Genomic DNA, 21,070 nt, shown 5'->3' with positions numbered 1-21,070 from the left:
CACAGATGCTTAGGCAAAAGCATCCCTATTAGAGTTAACCAGCTGGCCAAAGAGCCAAGTTTGGATCACAGGCCACCCATCTCCAGGGCTCCTGTACTTAACCATAAGTAACTTGCAAACAGTAAAATACTGTGTTTTCTAAGTGCTTCAAGTCCTTATAAGTCTTAAATATAGAAGGCTCCTTCTATGTGAAGGCTCTTCATTCTCCTTTTTGTTACCCACATTTTGTGAATTATGCAGAAGCAGGAATTATTTTCCCTTTTAAACGTAATGTAAAAAAAACTCGGGAAAGATATCCAGATTTTAAGAGTATTTAAGTTGTAACATTGTGGCTGTCTTATTTTTCCCTTTTTGTTTATTTGCTTGTCATTTTGTGGCATTTTGTTTGCAAGAAACTAAAAAAATCAGAATTTAAAAGTAAAATTTGAGGAAATTACAGGAAATTCAATACATCCTAAAATATTTGTGCTCTTTTTCTTTAGCTGAACTAGTTATAATTGAGTCTAGAATCTCACACAAATGTAAAGGTGAACTGATTTTGCTGGGTCTGTGCCCCAGGGAGAAGAATTCCCTGCCTCCATTCTCATTCCCTACTTGAGCCAAGGCTTTAGAGGATCCACCTGGAGAATAGGTAGCATTTTTTTTTTTTTTTTTACTCTACAGGATAATACAAGTCTGTGTAAATAAATGTTTATTTATGATGGTTAAAGTAATTCATGTGCATTATAGAAAACTTAGAAAATAAAGGACTGTTTATATAGAGTAACATTCATTCATCATCAAGCCCCACAGTGATACTACCATGAACATTTTGCTATCATTCCATCTTTTTATATTCTCTAAGGTTCATGCTACACATCCAATTGCATAACATGCTTTTTTCAGGTAGTTACAGCATTAGTGTTTTCCTCTGCTGTTGAAAATTCTTTAATATTAATCTTGAAAATAATTTTCTGTCATATGTATGTACTGTATATAAACCATTGCTGTGTGTACACCTTTGGGCTTTTGCTGTAATTCTGCAATTAGCAAATGTGTATATAAATCACTGTTATACTTTAGTGTATTTAGTAAGATTATTTTATAAGTAAAATTAGTGAAGCTTAATGTCTTTTTGAAGATTTTATATAATTGTTTTTTAAAAATATTATGCTAATTTCTCATTTCAGGAGCAGTACATAAAAATACCTTTTCTAATACTGAATACTCTCATGTATTAGGCATCTGTATTTCTTCTATGAATTATGTGATTGTGTATTTTACCCATCTATGATCTTACAGTTCTTAAGTGAATAATACTATATCATTAAAATAAAATAAGAAATATAATAATGTGACAAACAATATACTAAATATGCTATTAACAAATACTTTTCTTCTTATTTCTTATTAATTCTTATTTGCCTTATATTTTTTAAAATTATTATTTAAAAATAACTGTCAATCTTTTCCCTTATGATTTCCATTGCTTTTAAGCATGGAAATAATCATAATACTGAGCATTATAATCTGGCTAACAATCTGAGTCATTGCTATGTCGAAATTATGTTATCTACCTAATTATGTTTATACCTCACCACAGCACAGTGAGGTGGGTACTACAATCCATCTAGAACAAAAGGGAAGCATGTTGAGTGTCTTGCCTGAGGTCATGCATTTAGCAAGTGCCTGGGTCCTTCCTAAATCATATATAGTTTCTTCTTATTTTTCCTGGGTTAGTTTTCTATTTAATTTCATTTTCCATCTGGAAATGATTTTGATAATTGGCTTTAAATGAGTCTTTTCTTTTCCAAATTGCCAACCAATTATTTCAACACCAGATTTTGAACAATCCTTCTCCCCTGATTTTTGATGCCTCCTGAACTATACATTAACTTCTTTTTAAAAAATTCTTTAGTTAAATTCAGTTTAGTTAACATATAGTATATTATTCGTTTCAGGCGTAGAATTTAGTGATTCATCAGTTGCATGTAACACTCAGTACTCATTACATCAAGTGCCCTCCTTAATGCCCATTACCCAGTTACCCCATCCCCTCACCAACCTCCCCTCTAGTAATCTTACATAGTCTATATCCAGTAATTTTAGAAAAAAATCTCCAAGGTGAGTTGATCTTTTTGCTCTGTATTAAGATGACTTAAGATTCACTTACCTTATCTTAGAATGTATCACTATGGTGGTAAGTTATCTGGTACTTAATTTCTCTTAATTACATTACAAAGGTAACAGAATAAATTTAAATGGAATAAGGTTATATTAATTATGAGCAATCAACCTTAAATTTAGTATTCTTTAAATTTAGTAACTATATAAAGTTCCTTTTATAGTACAGGCACAAGTTATTAGAGTTTTTAAATGATAGTTTATTATTTTAAAGTTGTTTAGAAGAAAATGCAAAGTTGACTTACCTATCGTGTGAAAATAAGTTGGATTTTCAACTTTCATTTTCTCTTTTGCAAAAGGTGAATCAATGTGGAACACAGGCGCCCATCTGGCTGTCTCTGAGAGATTCAGAGACACTGCCTTCACCTGGAGAGATCAAGCAACTGACAGCTTGTGCCACATGGAAGTTTTTGTTTAGTGCTACAAAAGACTGCTGCCTTTTTCAAATCCCAGTGTCTGTAAGAAACTGTGGAAATTTTTTTGTGTACTTACTGCAGCCCACTCAGGGATGTATGGGATATTGTGCACAAGGTAAGAAAACATGAGTAATATACATGAATTGTTAATCACAGAACTGTGTGTGTTGGCGTGTTGAGATAATACAGATCTCAGGAAGAATCTTGGTCTGCCACTGTTGCTAGAGTGAAGCTAAATTTTTGGTTTAAATTGGCCAAATCTGTTTAGGATTCTTTCCTCCCATTGAACATGATGATTGAGTGTGTTAAAAATTCATTCGTTTCCTCATGCCTCTTCAGTCTTTTCAATGAAGGGATGAAAGATGGTGAGTAAAAGATATCATGAAAATGTGTTTGATATTATTTCGTCTTTCATTCATTCATATGGATTGAATGTTTATCCTTTGCCAGGAATTACTTTAGGCATTACAGTTATGGTAATGAACAAGACAAATGGGGTGTGTTCCCTCATGGAACTCACATTCTAATGGAGTGCCTCAGACAACATATAAAAATAAACTGGATATGACCCAATGAATAAAATAAATATCCACAAGTCCCTACTATATCAAGGCATGATTAGAGAAGTAAATTGGTGGAAGAAAGGAGACAAACCTTCCTTAAAGACGAATGCAAATATTTGTAACTACTATCCCACCTATAAGGTGGATGACTGAGCCACCCAGGTGCCCCTAGAAATGTTTAATAGAACTAGTGACCCAACTTCTCAGATACAAGGAGCTCAAAATAGAAACTACATAATGATGATTTTTTTACTTGGGCTGCATAGAGAAGAATGAAGTGGTTAACTGAGGATTGATTCTTGTTCGGCAGGGGGTGGGGGTGGTGGTGGAGGGAGTGTGCTGATATGTGACCAGATTATGGGAGGAAACCAACCTCTCTACCATGTTATCTGGACTCTTCCATATGTATGACATTGAAAATGCTGGGAGATTCTGTTGTAGATTGGTGTTCTTAAACTAGGCAATTGACTCAGCAAACAATAATTATTTGAGTAACACCTACGAACATTTTCTTTTTTTTAAAAGATTTTATTTATTTATTTGAGAAAGAGAGAATGAGAGACAGCATGAGAGGGAAGAGGGTCAGAGGGAGAAGCAGACTCCCTGCTGAGCAGGGAGCCTGATGTGGGACTAGATCCCAGGACTCCAGGATCAGTGACCTGAGCCGAAGGCAGTCGCTTAACCAACTGAGCCACCCAGGCGCCCCCTACGAACGTTTTCATCCTGAGGTTGTTAGGCTCTCCAGATTAAAAAAAAACAAAACCCAACTAACATACGGCAAAACATTGGCAGAGTATACGTGGAACCACAGATCGCAAATGAATGGTGTGAATGAGAAGATTAAAAGTCGCCGTAGCTGAGAATACCACAGGTGAGGGAGGGTGAAATTTATAATGGGGTGCCACCTTGAGAAAGCCTCTTCTGAGAGCAGGGCAATGACATTTAGAGTTTGAGGGTTAACAGTCCCGGGTCAGATAAAGAGTGTGGGCAAGAGCCTCCCAGACAGCAACAACAGCACGGGAGAGGCCTTAAGGCCATCATGGTCTGGCTCCCGAGAGTGAAGCAGCACAGAGATGTTGGATCGCAGAGAGTGAGGGAGAGCCTAGCAAGACACGGATTTGAAAAGGTAGCAGGGCCTGGTATTTAGGGAGCTCTTCATTTTATTCTCTGTGCTTTGAGAAATCTTAGGAGAATTATCCTGAGAGCCTGAGCCAGTAAATGGTCACGTTCCTGACACAGCTGCTGGCCAGCTAACCCTGGCTGAAAGCAGTACGTTCAGTAAGGAAGGATAGCATCTGCTCAGCTAACAGAGCTAGTGTTACTCATTGGGAAGGAGAATATCCAGAGAGATGCATCACTTTCATTGAGTGGCCAAGATAAGAGATTTTGAAAAATGTCTTTCAAGTATTTTTCAATATTGTCATTAAAAATAGTTAATTTTTATAAAATTTCAAATATTACCAAGTATTTGTGGAAAACTGTGTAGGTGTCTCAATGGGAAAAAAGCCATTAATACACCTACATTATTTTAAGAAATATTGATTACTGTTAAAAATGAAAACAAAACTTTTACACCGGAGAATACCATCATCAGAAATATAATTGTTTACTGAGAACTCAATACATAAAAGTTGCATTTTTATGACATGCCCTTAAAACTTAAAAAAAAATTTCCTGTTGATGCCATTTCCACCCATTCAGTTTCTCAAGCTCGAATATGCAGAACTGTTTCTTTTATTCTCCATATTCAAGTCCTCCTACTGGTTTTAAATAGAATTTTTGGGAGAAGGTTGTTATTTTTTACTCTGTTTAAGTTATTAATCAGATAAACACATGAATTATCCTCTCTGATGTGCCAATAAAAGCTTACCTTAAATACTATTTAGACTTGAATTAGACTTCATGGATAGCAAACAGAAATGAGTCACTTAATCCATAAGTGTCTCTTTTTCTTGCTTACCAAGAAACTGAAGCAGATGTTCCCTGTTGATGGTGATTTGACCACTTTACAATGTCAGGCTGAGGTCTCTGTGAGTCTCCAGGCTTTTGCTTTTCCTTCACAAAAACGAGATGAAGGTCCAGTTTTAGCCCTTTATGTGCATTTTAGACAGGATAAAAGGGGAAGCCCTAAGAGTGAAAAGAGGGTGTGTGCTAATTGAAACTTAACCCCTCCCCTTTAAGGAGCTTATTTGGAAGAAGTCTTTATCACAGCTATTTCAGAGGAATTACTTGGCTTATCTCTGTCTTCAGAGGCAGTCTGTGAAATGTACTTTTTTTTTTTTTGAAATTAAAGAAACTTGCTTTATTTTTTTAATTTTATTTTATTATGTTAATCACCATACATTACATCATTAGTTTTTGATGTAGTGTTCCATGATTCATTGTTTGCGTATAACACCCAGTGCTCCATTCAATACATGCCCTTTTTAATACCCATCACCGGGCTAACCCATCCCCCACCCCCTCTCCTCTAGAACCCTTAGTTTGTTTCTCAGTCCATAGTCTCTCATGGTTCGTCTCCCCCTCTGATTTCCCCCCCTTTATTTTTCCCTTCCTGCTATCTTCTTTTTTTTTTAACATATAATGTATTATTTGTTTCAGAGGTACAGGTCTGTGATTCAACAGTCTTACACAAGTCACAGCGCTTACCATAGCACATACCCTCCCCAATGTCTATCACCCAGTCACCCCATCCCTTCCACCCCCCACCACGTGCTGGAGTGGTGGGAAATGTACTTTTTTCACTTGGACATACTTCTGCTCCCAACTAATTGGCTATTGGATAGGCAACAGTCAGTCATATTTAGCTTAAAAAATCATCAAAACAGCAAAAATTAAAGAAAAATGTTTCCCATTTAATAATATATTCTCATGACTATGTTTTGTTTTTTAGAATTTATATATAATTTTCACACAATTTATTTGCACTTTCTAGAAGCCAAATAAGAAATGTTAATTCAAGATTATGCTTATAATCAATGCCATTCAAACAAAAAGATTTGTATATGTTGTTTATTAAGAAGAATTCACTGGGGGACACCTGGGTCACTCAGCAGTTAAGCATCTGCCTTTGGCTCAGGTCATGACCCCAGGGTGCTGGGATCAAGACCTACATCAGGCTCCTTGCTAAGCAGGGAGTCTGCTTCTCCCTCTGCCTGCCACTCCCACTGCTTATGCTCTCTGTCTCAGACAAACTTAAAGAATTCATTGGAAAAATATTTTTCACATTTTCCATATTTCTACTTAGCAAGGTAGTTAGACCCTTATGCTATATAGGAAGAAGCATTATATCAGTTGAAAGGAGGTTATGAGAAGTTAAGGGCAGATACCATATACCCTACAGGACCCACTAAAATATATATGTGTGTGTGTATAATAGCTCATAGCCAGTAAAAGAAATAAGATGCACAAATTACACATTTTTTTTTAAAGACTCAGAAAAGGGTGAAAAGTGCTAATAGGACAAATAGGAAACAGCAACATGACAGATTTAAACCCTACAGTATCAATAATTATACTAAATATATATGATCTGGGATGCCTGGGTGGCTTAGTCGGTCAAGCGTCTGCCTTTGGCTCATTTCATGATCCCAGGGTTCTAGGATTGAGTTCTGCTTTGGGCTCCTTGCTCAGCGGGGAGCCTGTTTCTCCCTCTGCCTGTCATTCCCCCTGCTTGTGCTCTCTTTCTCTGACAAATAAATAAATAAAATCTTAAAAAATATATAGGGTCTAAACACCCCAGGTGAAAATCAGAAATTTTCAGATTGGATAATAAAAGCAACACCCAACTAAAGGCTGCCCAGAAAAGCCCATTTTAAATATAAAGAAAAATGAGATTGAAAATATAAGGATAGAAAAAAGATCCACTTAAGTACCATAAATCATAAGAAATCTAGAGTGGCAATATTAATATTAGACAAAGTAACTTATTGAGCAAAGAATATTACCTAGAAATACAAGGGTCATTTTCTAAAGATAAAAGGGTCAACTGAAAAACAGGACAAAACAGTTCTAAAGACTTAAGTACCTAATAATGGAATTCAGAATACATGAAGCAAAACTTAGAGGATTTCAATAAGAAATAGACAAATATATAGTTCATGTTGGAGATTAACACCCATCAGTAGATAATTGAGCACAATAGAAACAAAAACAAAAAATGGAGGAGACTAGAAAATCTCTATCCACTAACTTGATCTAAATGACATTTAGAGAAGATTCCACAAATGATTAACAACCCACATTCTTTACAAGTGCACAGCAAACATTTACCAAGATAGATTACATTCTTGGCCCTAAATTAAGGAAATTAGAATATTAGAAAAAGTTTGATGTTAGGAAAAAGAAAAACCCACTAAATATACTGTGAAAACAAGAAAGTTTACAAATAAACCTCAGCCTATACATTAAGAAACTAGAAGCAGCAGGACAAATGAGACCCAAAGTAAGCAGAAAGGAAATAATAGAGTGAAAACCAATGAAACAATACACACAACAAAAAACTGAAGAAAATCAAAAGCTAGTTCTTTGAGAAATTCAGTAAAATTAATTCTCTAGCCAATTCAATCAGTACAAAAAGTTAAGACAGAAATTTCAAATACCAGGAATAAGAGAGGTAATACAAATACAGACTCTACAGATATTAAAAGAATAAAGAAGAATTATTATGAATAACTCCAATACATTTGACAACTTAAATGAAGTAGACAAATTTCTTGAAATACACAGCTAACTAGAGCTCACTGAAAAAGATAATTTCAGTGGCTCTATATTGATTAAACAAATTGTATTTCTAGCTAAAATCTATCCCACAGACAAAACAGATGAAAAACCCTAGGCCAGATGGTCTGGGAATTCTTCCAAATAATAAAGGAGAAAATGATACCAATTTTACATAACTTTTCCAGAAAAATGCGTAGTAGGAACTACAAAACTGCAGGGCTCGCATTACTCTGACACTAAAAGCAGACGCAGACATTACAAGCAAACTGAAACAATATCCTCATGAATATAAATACAGACGATATCGTCTATTTAGAAATCCAGTGGAACTCTACAAAAAAGCTACTGGAGCTTGCAAGCAGTGATACTGAAAAAAAAAGATCAACATATAAAAGTCATTTGTATTTCTTTATATACTAGCAAAAATTCATCTAAAAATACCAATGATAGTACCAAGTATATAATAGGAATAAATACAGAGAAAGATGTACAAGACCTATAAAGTGAGAATGGTAAAACTTTGCTAAGAGAAATTGGAAAACTTAATGGAGAGATACACCATGTTTATGGAACAAAGATTCAATGTTAAGAAATCAATTCTCCTCAGAATAGTTTACAGCTCTAAAACAATCCTAATCAATACCTCAGCAAGCTTTTTTGTGGACATTGAAAAATTAATCCTAAAATTTATATGGAAATACAAAATACCTACAATACCCAAAACTACATTGATAAGGAAAAGAATTGGACAATTTATACTAACTTTTAGACTTATTCTAAAGTTACAGTAATCTACAGAGTGTTATATTTGCATCAAGATAGACATATAGATTGGTGGAAAAGAATAGAAAGTCCAGAAATAAATCAACACACATAATTAACTGACCTCAACACAGGAACACAATCAGTTCTTTAGGAAAAGGACAGTAGTTTCAACAAATTGGATTTCCATATGCAAATAAAATGATCGAAATACAAATAAAAAAGTAACTCACAATGAATACTAGTTTGAATTGCAAATAACAGAAACCAAGTGAAAAGAATGTTTAAAATGATGAACTGTAAAGATTTTAGGATCTGTCATTGAATCCGAGGAAGAGTTAAATAGGAAGCTCAGAAGGTAGGGCAATAGAGCGGCTCCCATGATGTTGGCAGTAGGAGTCTATAGACATTGCAGTAGAGCTTCTTCAGTGACTTGACTCAGCTTTCAACTCCTGTCTCTCAGTTCAAATTCTAAATTCTTCCAAGAAGCAATGTGATGAGCTGGTCTTTGTTTAGGTAGTTACCCTTGTTCCAATTAACTGAGTTTGGCGTGGGGTTATAGTTATTACCATGACAGCTGTTGACTCATTTCTGTAATCCTGCACATGGTTAGAGAGGAGGCAAGTTCCAAGGAAGTGGTTCAAACTAATTTGTATAAATTTATGGAAATTATAGTTTCGTTACTTAATAATGTGGACTAAAATTTAGAAAACAAGATACGAAAGCTGTGGTTGTTTTAAAATATGATTCCAAATTACCTCCATTTGATCTCATCCTGAAAAGGGAAAAAATTTATTATAAAAAAATAGAACTATTAAATCTAAGTCTGTATTAAAACATACTTCTCCAAAGAATTGTCATTTCACATACTTACTTAGGTATTTATATCTTTATGTTCAGTTGAATAAGTGTACAAAGCTTAACCTTTTGCAGCTATTTCTGATGCAAAATTACACCCATGTCACCCTGATGAAATTGAAATTGGAGGTCACTGTGTTCGTAAGTACCACATTTTATTTTTTAATAATGTATTTGTAAACTAACAATTTCAGTGGGTTTTTATGTTCTGTAACTTACTTTAGATGTTAATTACACTATCTGAGAGAGAGAGCGAGTGAGAGAGCACGCACACACACACACACACACACACACACACACACACACACAAGAGCAGGGGTGAGGGGTAGAGGGAGCCTGATGCAGGACTGGCTCCCAGGACACTGGCAACTGACTGAGCCACCCAGGCACCGCAAGTCAAAACATTTTAGATCCCCAAATTTAATCTTGCAAATGCCCAGAGATAAAAATTGCAAAATCTTCCTAAATTTCTAGAAAAAACTTCAAACATTTTTAACATGAGAAAAATGAAAAAAGATTATTTTTTAACACGATGTATTTCACTGAACATCATAATCACTCTTGTGATGAGCAGCTCTTTCAATCCAGAGTAATGATGGGTTGAGTTATAAGGGTAAATGATAAGAGTAAAATAGTAAGTCATTTGAATTTACATTCTGACTGTTTTTTAAGCAAGAAATTATAATGTAAAAAAGCCTTAATTTTATTTGTTTGTTCCGTCTTGGAAAAGGCAATCTTTCAGAAATTGCTTAAAAGGAGGTAAATTACTTTTATGTTCAAGAGCTAGACTCTTCAAGGTTAGACACATCCAACATAGGTTAATATAAACTTGATGAGCTGATACATTTCTCTGCTATCAGTATTTCTCTGATTATGGGTCAAAATAAGAACGTGCTACTTTGCTAATTGCTAGAGAATAATTATTTCTCCAAATGCTACCTTCCTTTTCCTAATATAACTCCCTGAATTGCAGTCTCCATGAGCTTTGCTCATCAGCCAGTTCTGTTCTTTAAGATACCCTCCTATACATGATGCATTTTCTCCCCTCAGGTCAGCTGTCTGCCTCATTGCCACCACCACCCCCAGGAAGGCCAGAAGTTGTGGTGGAGCAGATTGGATCCAGGCTTTTCTGTAGGTGTGCTTTTGAGGTTTCCCCTACAAACACCTCAGTGGGATTTCTCATAACTTGGTCTAGGCTTTTTTCTCAAGAAATCAAAGAGGAGCTGAAGCAAGAGACCACAGTTCAAGCATCTTCTCTTTTAGAACTGGACGGCATAAATCTCAGACTCGGAGATAGGGTATGTTCACAAACAATTGGGTTTTCTTTCCTTTTCATGACTGTATTAATTTTCAAAATGGATTTTTTTAGCATAACATATCCTAAAAATACTTTTGTCCCCAGAATATAAAGCACTATTGTTTTTCTTTTTCTTTCTTCCTTTGTAATTGTACCAACTCCAGTGATAATTGGATGAGTCAGTAATCTTAGTGACTACATATGAATATCCACTGTTACAGTTTGCTCAATTATCAATGAACCCTTATAACTTGATGCCTCTTTCTGGTTTTAAAATCATATGTTTTTATTCTAGAAAGATGTTTTCATTTTTTTTAATGATGATATCACTTATTATCTATTTTTGAATATATCTTAAACACAGAGTCTACACCACTTTAATTTATGTTGAGGTTTTGAATAGCTAATATTTTTAAATGGTGGAATTTTTCTCAGTTTTCAAGCAAGTTTTAAAATTATTTGGTTTCTTATTATCTTGTTTGCGCTTAATTGTAATAGTTTACGCATATTTTCTCCATAATTTCATTGCTAAATGATTATTTGTTAATTGTATTCATAGATACTCTGTAGTGCTTCCGTCTTTTTATTGGAGAAACCACATGTACAAAGTTTAGCCACTGAAAGCCAAGAATTTTTTGCAGGCATTAAGGTATGTACCTATGGGGATGGATCAGAAAGATTATTTCTCTATCACTGTGTTTTCCATACTGCGATCTGTGGATGCTGGTTCCAGGACTTCATCACAGACTGTATATTGAGATCCAGGAGTCTGTATTTTTGAAAAGTAACCCAAATAATTCCAATGTACAGTGAAGTTTGAGGGTCCCTGTTAATGAACAAAAATTTGAATATTTTTGCATATTTTTTTCAGAAGTAGCTCAAATTAGAATAAAAGTTTTAGTCCCATAATTCCTTCCATCATGCAACAAAAAGTTAGAGTGTTGCTATTTAGTTATCATGCATTTTGGAAGACAGGACCAGGTCAGGTACTGAAGTATCTGGCTAGAGTAGAATTGACCCAGAAATCTGGGCTCTATGAATTGTGAAGAGGGAGCTAATTAAACGAGGCAGTATCTGTGGTCACTGCTGGTAGCATGGGGCATCCAAGAACAGATGAGCTGTTGCAGCAGATGAGCAGGCATGGCAGGGAATCCAGAAGTGCTGGAAGGAATGGGGCAGTATCACGAGGTCTAGGCAAGCAAGCACTACACAGCCTCTGCAGTCTCAGCCACGGCACTGGAGTTTGACCTGGACTCATCTCTGGTTCAGGGACAAGATGGGATAATCGATAGATTGTGAGACTAGGACTCAGAACCAGGACAGAACCTGTTCCTGGAGAATGTCCATTTATACACAACAGGGGCCAGGGAAAGGAGGGAGAGGAGTAACCATGTTGTCAGAACAGCATAATCACAGTGAGGGGAGAGCAGAGCTCAGAACTCGGAGCACAGAACCTTTGGATCTCCATTGGCCAACACTCAGCAGACAACATCAGGGTCAGTGGTTGGCCCCCAGCAAATGTTTCTGATTAGGCCCACAGGGAAAAAATGTGGTGCTCAGAAGCATCTGTTTTGAGAGCTAGCCAGGAATTGAGATGGAGTAAAAACTTCCTGCCTCACAAAAGGATTGGCCTATGAACTGGGATAGGACCAGTCCTAGATTTTCAGTACTCAGTAATCCAACTGAGTGAGGAAAACAAGAGGCTGTGAAATAAGCTGAAGGTTGAGATATTTGAGGTGACAATAGTATTTTGATTTATATATTAAAAGATACTTAGATTTCTATTTGCAACGACATGGATGGAGCTAGAGTGTATTATGCTAAGCGAAAAAAGTCAGAGAAAGGCAAATACCATATGATTTCATTCATATGTGGAATTTAAAAAAACAAAACAGGTTAACATATGGGAGGGGCGGAAGAGAGAGTGAGGGAAACAAACCATAAGAGATTTTTTTTTAAAATATTTTATTTATTTGAGACATAGGGAGTGAGCACACAAGCAGGCAGAGAGGCAGGCAGAGGGAGAGGGAGAAGCAGACTCCCCGCTGAGCAGGGAGCCCGATGCAGGGCTCGATCCCAGGACCCTGTGATCATGACCTGAGTCGAAGGCAGATGCTTAACTGACTGAGCCACCCAGGCTCCCCATAAGAGAATCTTCATGATAGAGAACAAACTGAGGGTTGATAGAGGAAGGTGAGCGGGGGATGGGCTAAATGGGTGATGGATATTAAGGAGGGAACTCATGATGAGCACTGGGTGTTATATGTAAGTGATGAATCACTAAATTCTACTCCCGAAATTAGAATTGCACTGTATGTTACCTGACTAGAATTTAAATAGGAATTTGAAAAAAACCCTTAGATTTCTAACTTATATTAGGGATGATATTAATCCCTAAGAATAAATACACTCTTACCTTGGTGAGTCAGTAAATGTTAACAAACCAACGGAAGAATATAGGCATCTTTGTCTCCTCCATCTCCAGTGCCCATTCCCGAACCAGAATCACTAAGGCAGACTCCTACCAGACTGCCTAACGTGTTGGGAAACCAGATCATGTCTCAGCTCAGAGCAGTTCAGCTACTCCACGTGCTGCTAACGTTTTTAAGGGTTTGGTTTTAATTGACCTTGTTTAATTAAAAAATTCCAGGGCTTCAGTTATTACTCTCAGCTTATTTAGCAAAATATGAGCTGTCGAGAAAAATGCCCTTGCAGAATTTTATCTTAGGAATAAATTCTGTTTTGACATGACTGCTCTGTATGCGTTCTTCTGCCAGTTACACCCTGAGTTAAGCACTATATCAGAAGATGGGAAAGAATATCAGTTGAAGATAGAGAGCACAGTTCCTGTCATGTGTTCTGAATCCAGTGAGCTTGGCCAGGAGTGCAAAATCTCATTAAAACTGAAAACTGTTGATCAAGGTAATATACTAAATTCACTTAATTTTATTATTAGATTTCAGGTAATAATCAATGCTTTTTTTTTTCTTCTAGAAAAAATCACCGGAGTGTATACATGTAATTATGTTGTGTGTTTATATCAACTTATGGCTCAGTCATATTAATACTACTGGGCCATATTTATGACTGTCAAAACAATCTGTGTTGCAGTTCTCATCTATCCCTCCTGGGCTGGAAGCATTCATTGAAACCAACCAACCAGTCAACCCAGTAATGAGCAGCTCTTCCTCCTTATCATTCTCTTCCTCCCACTTATTTTTTTTTTTCTTTGCTTTGTTTTCGGAGATGGAGGGTCAGACTGCTCTTGAAGATTTTCCAAATATCCCAAACTAGGGAGGTATGATATGTTATGCAAATGTAAGTTCAAACTTAGGCAGCCTGGATCTCCTAATGCATTCTTTATACTTCTCTCCCTAACGTAAGCTTGTATTTGAGATCGTTTGTTTTAAAATTCTATTTAAATTACTATTTATATAGATTGGTAGGATGCATGGCTGCATATATGTCACTGTCACAGCCTATGGAGAAACTTGAAATTCTCCCATAGAACACGATGGAGTATGAGAGGACAAACCATGTATAGTAGTCATTGGGTTGATTAGGTTCTGTTTCTCCCCCTGTTGTAGAGACCAGAGCATGTAAGAGATACATAAATTAGAATATAACTTTTAAGAGAGACTCTGTTTACATACCTTTTCAACATAGGACATAAAATGTTATGTGGTAAATACACCAAATACAATATATCTAGGTCTTCATGTCTATATTACACCAAATTAAACCAGAGAAACAAAAGGATAAAAATGCTAGGAGAGTCTGATGGGAATGAATGCTGCACCCAGAAAAGAGATGGATATGGAAATAGAAAGAGGCATTGAGAGAGGCCGTCCCCAGACAGTTGACAATAAGCAGGCTGAGGTGATACCCTGCTACCTATTTAGATTTCGGGAGCACCATGAGCAGCACTGTATTTTGAAATTCAGCTCAGAAATATGCAATTAGACCCTCTCTCACACCGTTTGACATAATTCTACTTCAAACGACCTTTGTGAAAATAGGCGAAAAGCATATTTTGTACATTTTGTACATGTTGCTACAGTTTATGGGGACGAATATGAAGAGGATGATGTTATTGATATTTTCCAAACGTGTTAGGCAAAGATTTTCTCCCGTTGCAAGTATACTTTAACTATATTTGTGTGCTCTCAATTCTTTCAACAAGACAAACATTATGATAATAGAAATATATTTCTACATTTTAGAAGTTTACATGTTCCTATTATTTGCCAATTAAAAATAATTTCCTTTTTTTCTGGAGAAGGATTTCTGGATTTCATTCTGGATATGCTTCATCTTATCTTTTTTAAGTGTATCTACTTCCATGGAGAACAAGTTGGTGTCTCCTAGTGTATTTCTGTAATGACTCTGCTGCTTTTTTACCGGCTTACAGAGAACAATACTTGGCCCTCACACCATAGGCAGGGGAAATGATGTCAGGGGCTATATCGAAGCCACATATATTCCATGATCACCTTAGGGAGCTGGCTAAGAGTTTAGATGTTTTTGTTATTTTTTATGTGCATAGGAACTGTATGTATTTCTAGGGGAAAAAATGCATGAAGAAGAATTTTTTTTTCTAGGAATTTGGAGTCTAGTGCAGTGTTCTATGTCAGACCAATATAATTTTATACCTGAAAACTATGTGGGGAAGAAAAGAAGATAGAAAGTTTTGAACAACTGCTGCTTTTTTTTTGGATCTCAAAAGGATTTTGTAATCAGTAATTAGATATGAGAGCAAACTTCCCTTGTCGCTGGTTTTTGGAGCAGTCTGTCCTTTTTGTTTAGTTACATTCCCGAAGTTCCTTTTTTCTCTTCTGTCACCATTTTCTTTCTAAATTTTGTGTTCTTTGTTCCATAGGAAAGGGAGCATCTCAAGGTTCTGAATATATTGGGACATTTGGGAGAGAAAAAGTAATAGCAAGTTTATTACTGGTGTGGAATTACTTAATTTATTTTAACATTTCTGTTTTTAAGATGATGATCCAATAATCACCTATACCAACAATCGTTGCTATCACTCAACAATGGATAGAACATGAGTACAAACACTGTGAAATGTTACAGACATATTTGGAACCAAGGCAAAATTCTTAGGCAGAAAGAACATCAAATTATGTTTCTTGGTGGTAGAATCATGATTTTTCTTACAGAAACACAATAAATTTTCTATATTGCTTTTGAATTTTATGCAGGTACATATGGATTTATAATCTTATTGAAAATAGTACTGTGTATGTACATATAGATGTATATATTGAAGTTGATTAATTATTTGTAAAGATTGGGTAGGGCTCAGTAGCTTTGTTTTTATTTAGACAAAATTACAACCATATTTTTTAAATAAGAGAAAAGAATAATCTCTCAATTCAGTGTTCCATGTTAATCAAGTTATTACATGCTTTGGTTGGTATATTTCCTTTAAGAAAAAATCTCAATGTATTTTTTCACAAAATAGGTAAAGAACAGCTAGGTTTAAATTTGGCGCTGTCTTCCTGTCATGTGGACCTTCAGCGGACATCATTGTGTGCTAATGGATCGTGTAGCCATGCTTTTGTGTACTACACTGCTGTGACAGATTTTTCTCGAGATGGAGACAGAGTTACAAACATTGTAGTGGAACCTATAGTTCATGAAGATTTCCTGTGGAACAGCTACATTCCAGACAGCATCCAGGTTGACAAATTATAGAAAATACCTTTGCAATGGGAGCTTTAAAAAAGATATATTTATTTGAGCAATACATCTTGTAAGCTTTTCATTTCAAAAATTGTTTAGTACCTTTTTTCCATTTTTAAATGAGTCAATTTGAACAACTGGGATAAAAACAATAATTAATGAAAAAGTCATTGAGATTGATAAGCAATTTATTGTGTATCACTAAATACAATTAATGATGATATTTACCAAAAATATCTTTGCTTTTAAGATCAAAGTAAAGGATGTCCCAACTGCTTACTGCTATTCATTTACTGACCCACATATAATTACATTTGATGGCAGGTAATTTCCTGAAAGTCTTTTTCTTTTACTAGTTTTTGTTTCTTTTGGATTTTGCTGTTGTTTTGTTTTAAACATCTTACTATTTTATTATTTTGTCATCCTATTCACTGAAAGATTGGAAAGGAAAGCATGTATGGATATCACTGGCTTGTTTCAAAATACTAATTTATTTGTGTGGAGTGTTTTTGCCTTAAAATTTGGCCCTTGGTAAATACACAGATTAGTTGTGAGGCTGAGCTTGTAAAAATGAGGATTCTTACAAATACAGTCATTTTAACTTGATCATTTAGTCATTTTTAATAATGGTTAAATTCTTTGCTCTAGAGATATTTACTATATTGCATTTCCGCATGATAATGGAATAATCCTTAAGGTTTAGGCAAGATGATTAGATTAACACATTATAATTATTTAAAAAACTAAGCATTTCTATTTCATGACAAGGATACTCAGGGGAAAACTATTGTAGCCATCATGAATACCTGGATATCTGCCCCTGGAATGCAAGTAAAATGGGCAAAATGATCAAAAAATAATCTAAGCTATTTTGCTATTAATATCTGCATATGAGGATTTAAACTCAGTTATACTGTTCTGGGGAATATATGATTTTAAGATGTCCCTAAAGAAAATTATAAGAACACCTCTTTGTTGAGTCAAAATTGTCTTCGTGATGTAAGATAAGGTAATTTATTCTTTTTTAAAAAATTTTAATGTGATCATCATCAGTAAAATTATTCAATAGCAGCAAATAGATATAGAACTCCATAGCAAATGATAATCTAAAAGTTTGAGCAATTAATGAAAAGTTGTAGAAATTGATCCCACATGCAAGAATCCTTTATGGTTATAATGAAAAGCTCAGAAGTTTTAGTGGAAAAACCTCAAGAAAGCATAGTGGGGATTAATTCAATTGGTTATAATTCAACAAGATTAATTGTGCAATGAGTGACAAACCCTGTTCTCAATGCTGGGGGTATGGCAGTTTCATAAAACAAACATCCCCTGCTCTCATGCAGCTCACTTCTGTATAGGTAAAGAGAGATATGCACGGTTAACAAATAAAATACATAGTGTATCTAAGGAACATAGGTGCTATGAAGAAAACTACAGCAGGGATGGGAGAAGAAGGCTCTAGCAGGGGTTGGTCAAAGTGGTGAAGGGAAGAAACAAGTCATGAGATTAGGTATTTGTCGGTATTTTGTTTCATTCAGTGCTCTAAACTAATATGAAGCAGGGGTGCCTGGGTGGCTCAGTCCGTCAAGCATCGGACTCTTGATTTGGGCTTAGGTCATGATCTTAGGGTGGTGGGATCTACTCGCATGGGACTTCACGCTCAGCGGGGAGTCTACTTGAGATTCTCTCCCTCTCCCTCTGCCCCTCCCCACTCTCACATGCATGTGTGCGCACGCTGTCTCTCAAATGAGTAAATCTTTTTTTTTTAAAGATCTTATTTATTTATTTGAGAGAGAGAGTGGGAGATAGAGAGCACAAGAGGGAAGAGGGTCAGAGGGAGAAGCAGACTCCCTGCCGAGCAGGGAGCCCGATGCGGGACTCGATCTGGGGACTCCAGGATCATGACCTGAGCCGAAGGCAGTCGCTTAACCAGCTGAGCCACCCAGGCGCCCTCAAATGGTAAATCTTAAAAAAATAAACCTATATGAAGCTATTAGAAATACGGATTTTCATTCTTGCATCAAAATATATTGAATGTGTATAAACACACATTTTTTGCTTATAACATATCGTTGTGGTATTTTATAGCAATTCTTCAATGCAGTTGATTTTTGTTAACCCTAGGGTATATGATAATTTCAAGACCGGAACATTTGTGCTTTATAAGAGTATGTCACGTGACTTTGAAGTCCATGTACGCCAGTGGGACTGTGGAAGTCTTCACTATCCTGTGTCATGTAACTGCGGTTTTGTTGCCAAAGAAGAAGGTGATGTAGTTACTTTCGATATGTGCAGTGGTCAGCTACATGAATCACAGCCATATTTATCTGTAAAGAGCCAACATGTAACCAGCAGTATCAAGATAAGTGAATCCTACTTAGGAAGAAAAGTCACAGTATGTATGATTTTTTACACTTAAAAGTATTTTTCCTCTTTTTCCTACAGATTTTGGATTAAAGTCTGAACTTTTTTTCACCTCTATTGAGAACTGTCATTCTTTTAAAAATTTTTTTTATTATTATGTTAATCACCATACATTACATCATTAGTTTTTGATGTAGTATTCCATGAGTCATTGTTTGTGCATAACACCCAGTGCTCCACGCAGAATGTGCCCTTTAATAACCATCACCAGGCTAACCCATCCCTCCACCCCCTCCCCTCTAGAACCCTCAGTTTGTTTTTCAGAGTCCATCGTCTCTCATGGTTCGTCTCCCCTTCCGATTTATTCCCCTTCATTCTTCCCCTCCTGCTATCTTCTTTTTTTTTTTTTCTTAACATATATTGCATTATTTGTTTCAGAGGTACAGATCTGTGATTCAACAGTCTTGCACAATTCACAGCGCTCACCATAGCACATACCCTCCCCAATGTCTATCACCCAGCCACCCCATCCCTCCCACCCCCCACCACTCCAGCAACCCTCAGTTTGTTTCCTGAGATTAAGAATTCCTCATAAACAAATGTAGGGATCTGAAGGGATATGTGCACCCCAATGTTTATAGCAGCAATGTCCACAATAGCCAAACTGTGGAAAGAGCCAAGATGTCCATCGACAGATGAATGGATAAAGAAGATGTGGTATATATACACAATGGAATATTATGCAGCCATCAAAAGGAATGAGATCTTGCCATTTGCAACGACGTGGATGGAACTGGAGGGTGTTATGCTAAGTGAAATAAGTTAATCAGAGAAAGACATGTATCATAAGAACTATCATTTTTTTAACATTAGTTTTTCCCCCCAAATAGCTTCTTGATTAACACTGATCTTAGCACACACAAATAGACACAGCATAGTTGAGACTTTGTCAAATCTAAGCAGCCTTATTTTAAGATTTCAGTATGGTAACTTGGTGGGTTATTCCTACAAATTATTTTTGACAGTGCCTAATAAATGGTATGTTACACAGAGATGAAATATATAATTAAGAATAAATATTCAGGAGTAGTTAGCCAGTTTTTGAAATGAGCACAGGTGGTTCTGCCTCAGGAATAGCCTGGTAGATACATGGATGAGATTAGAGATCATTAGTATTTTAAACCAATAGTTAATGTGTGTAAGCTAACTATTTATATTATAATGTCATCTCCCTTTCATCTGCCAAAAAAGTAAATTCCAGGTGAATAAGATTCAAATTTAAAGGAAAGTAGTAGAAAATATAGGTGAATATTTTTATAACATTGAGGTGAACAAGAATTTTTAAACATAATGTTATATATTTGAGTTCCATCCTCAAAAACCAAAATGCAAATGAAATATTGAGAAAATATTTTCTACATACATATAAAACATACAGTTAATATAGAAAACACTCCTTTTAAAAAATATTTTTCTATCTTCCCATCTTTTTTTTTTTTCAAGAAACTCTACACCCAAGGTGGGTCTTGAACTCATAACCCCAAGATCAAGAGGCTCATGGTGCTACTGACTGAGCCAGCCAGGTGCCCCAAAAAACACTCTTATACATCACTAATGATCAGCACTCCAGTTAAAATCAGCAAATAATATACACAGGCAATTCATAAAAGAAAACTGATATATATATATCCAAAAGTATAAATAACCAACAAAAATATGAAAACCACAACCTCATTAGTAATCAAAGAAATGTGGATCAAACATCTCATACAATATTGGCAAGAATAGAAATAGTAGCTATAGTCTTTCCAAAGGACATATATATTATTATGCATGCACACAACCTACCCATGTCATTTTTCAAGAAATTTTACTTCTGAAAATTTACCATAATAAGTATATGCAGAGTCATTGCATCTCTCCTTTTAGGATGGAAAAGTTATAATTAATCAATGATGAATCTTTTAGTTTAACCAAAACCCTAAGTAGAGGGTTGTCACATAATAGAACACTTTCTAGTCACGAAAATTTTGGAGTCGATTATATTTATTGACAGGCAAAGATATTAATGACATAAAGGAACAGTTTCAGAAGAATCTGCACCAAAATCTTAATATTAACTAGCTCAGATTGAATAGTAATGTAAGGTTTGTTTGCTTTTAAAATAATTTTCAGGAATAAGCACTTACCTTTTTTATAAAGAGAAAAAAGTGCCATTTTTAAATTTA

At 35.6% G+C, this 21,070-nt stretch overlaps 1 protein-coding gene across 1 annotated transcript in view; it reads left to right on the top strand.

Annotated features, from left to right (window-relative positions):
- VWDE (von Willebrand factor D and EGF domains) overlaps positions 1–21,070 on the top strand; it is a 71,360-nt gene that overhangs the window by 8,656 nt on the left and 41,634 nt on the right. Inside the window, 8 exon segments of the mRNA XM_028117601.2 lie at positions 2,463–2,694; positions 9,560–9,625; positions 10,535–10,782; positions 11,341–11,430; positions 13,559–13,703; positions 16,258–16,475; positions 16,729–16,802; positions 18,603–18,873. Coding sequence (XP_027973402.2) covers positions 2,463–2,694; positions 9,560–9,625; positions 10,535–10,782; positions 11,341–11,430; positions 13,559–13,703; positions 16,258–16,475; positions 16,729–16,802; positions 18,603–18,873 — 1,344 coding nt within the window.

Source organism: Eumetopias jubatus, unplaced genomic scaffold (genome assembly GCF_037043125.1).
Source record: "Eumetopias jubatus isolate StellerSeaLion01/CBP00866 unplaced genomic scaffold, mEumJub1_p1.0 scaffold_14, whole genome shotgun sequence".
Lineage (NCBI taxonomy): Eukaryota > Metazoa > Chordata > Mammalia > Carnivora > Otariidae > Eumetopias > Eumetopias jubatus.
Note: the sequence above shows the minus strand (reverse complement) of the source record. Positions and strands in the feature narration are given on the sequence as shown.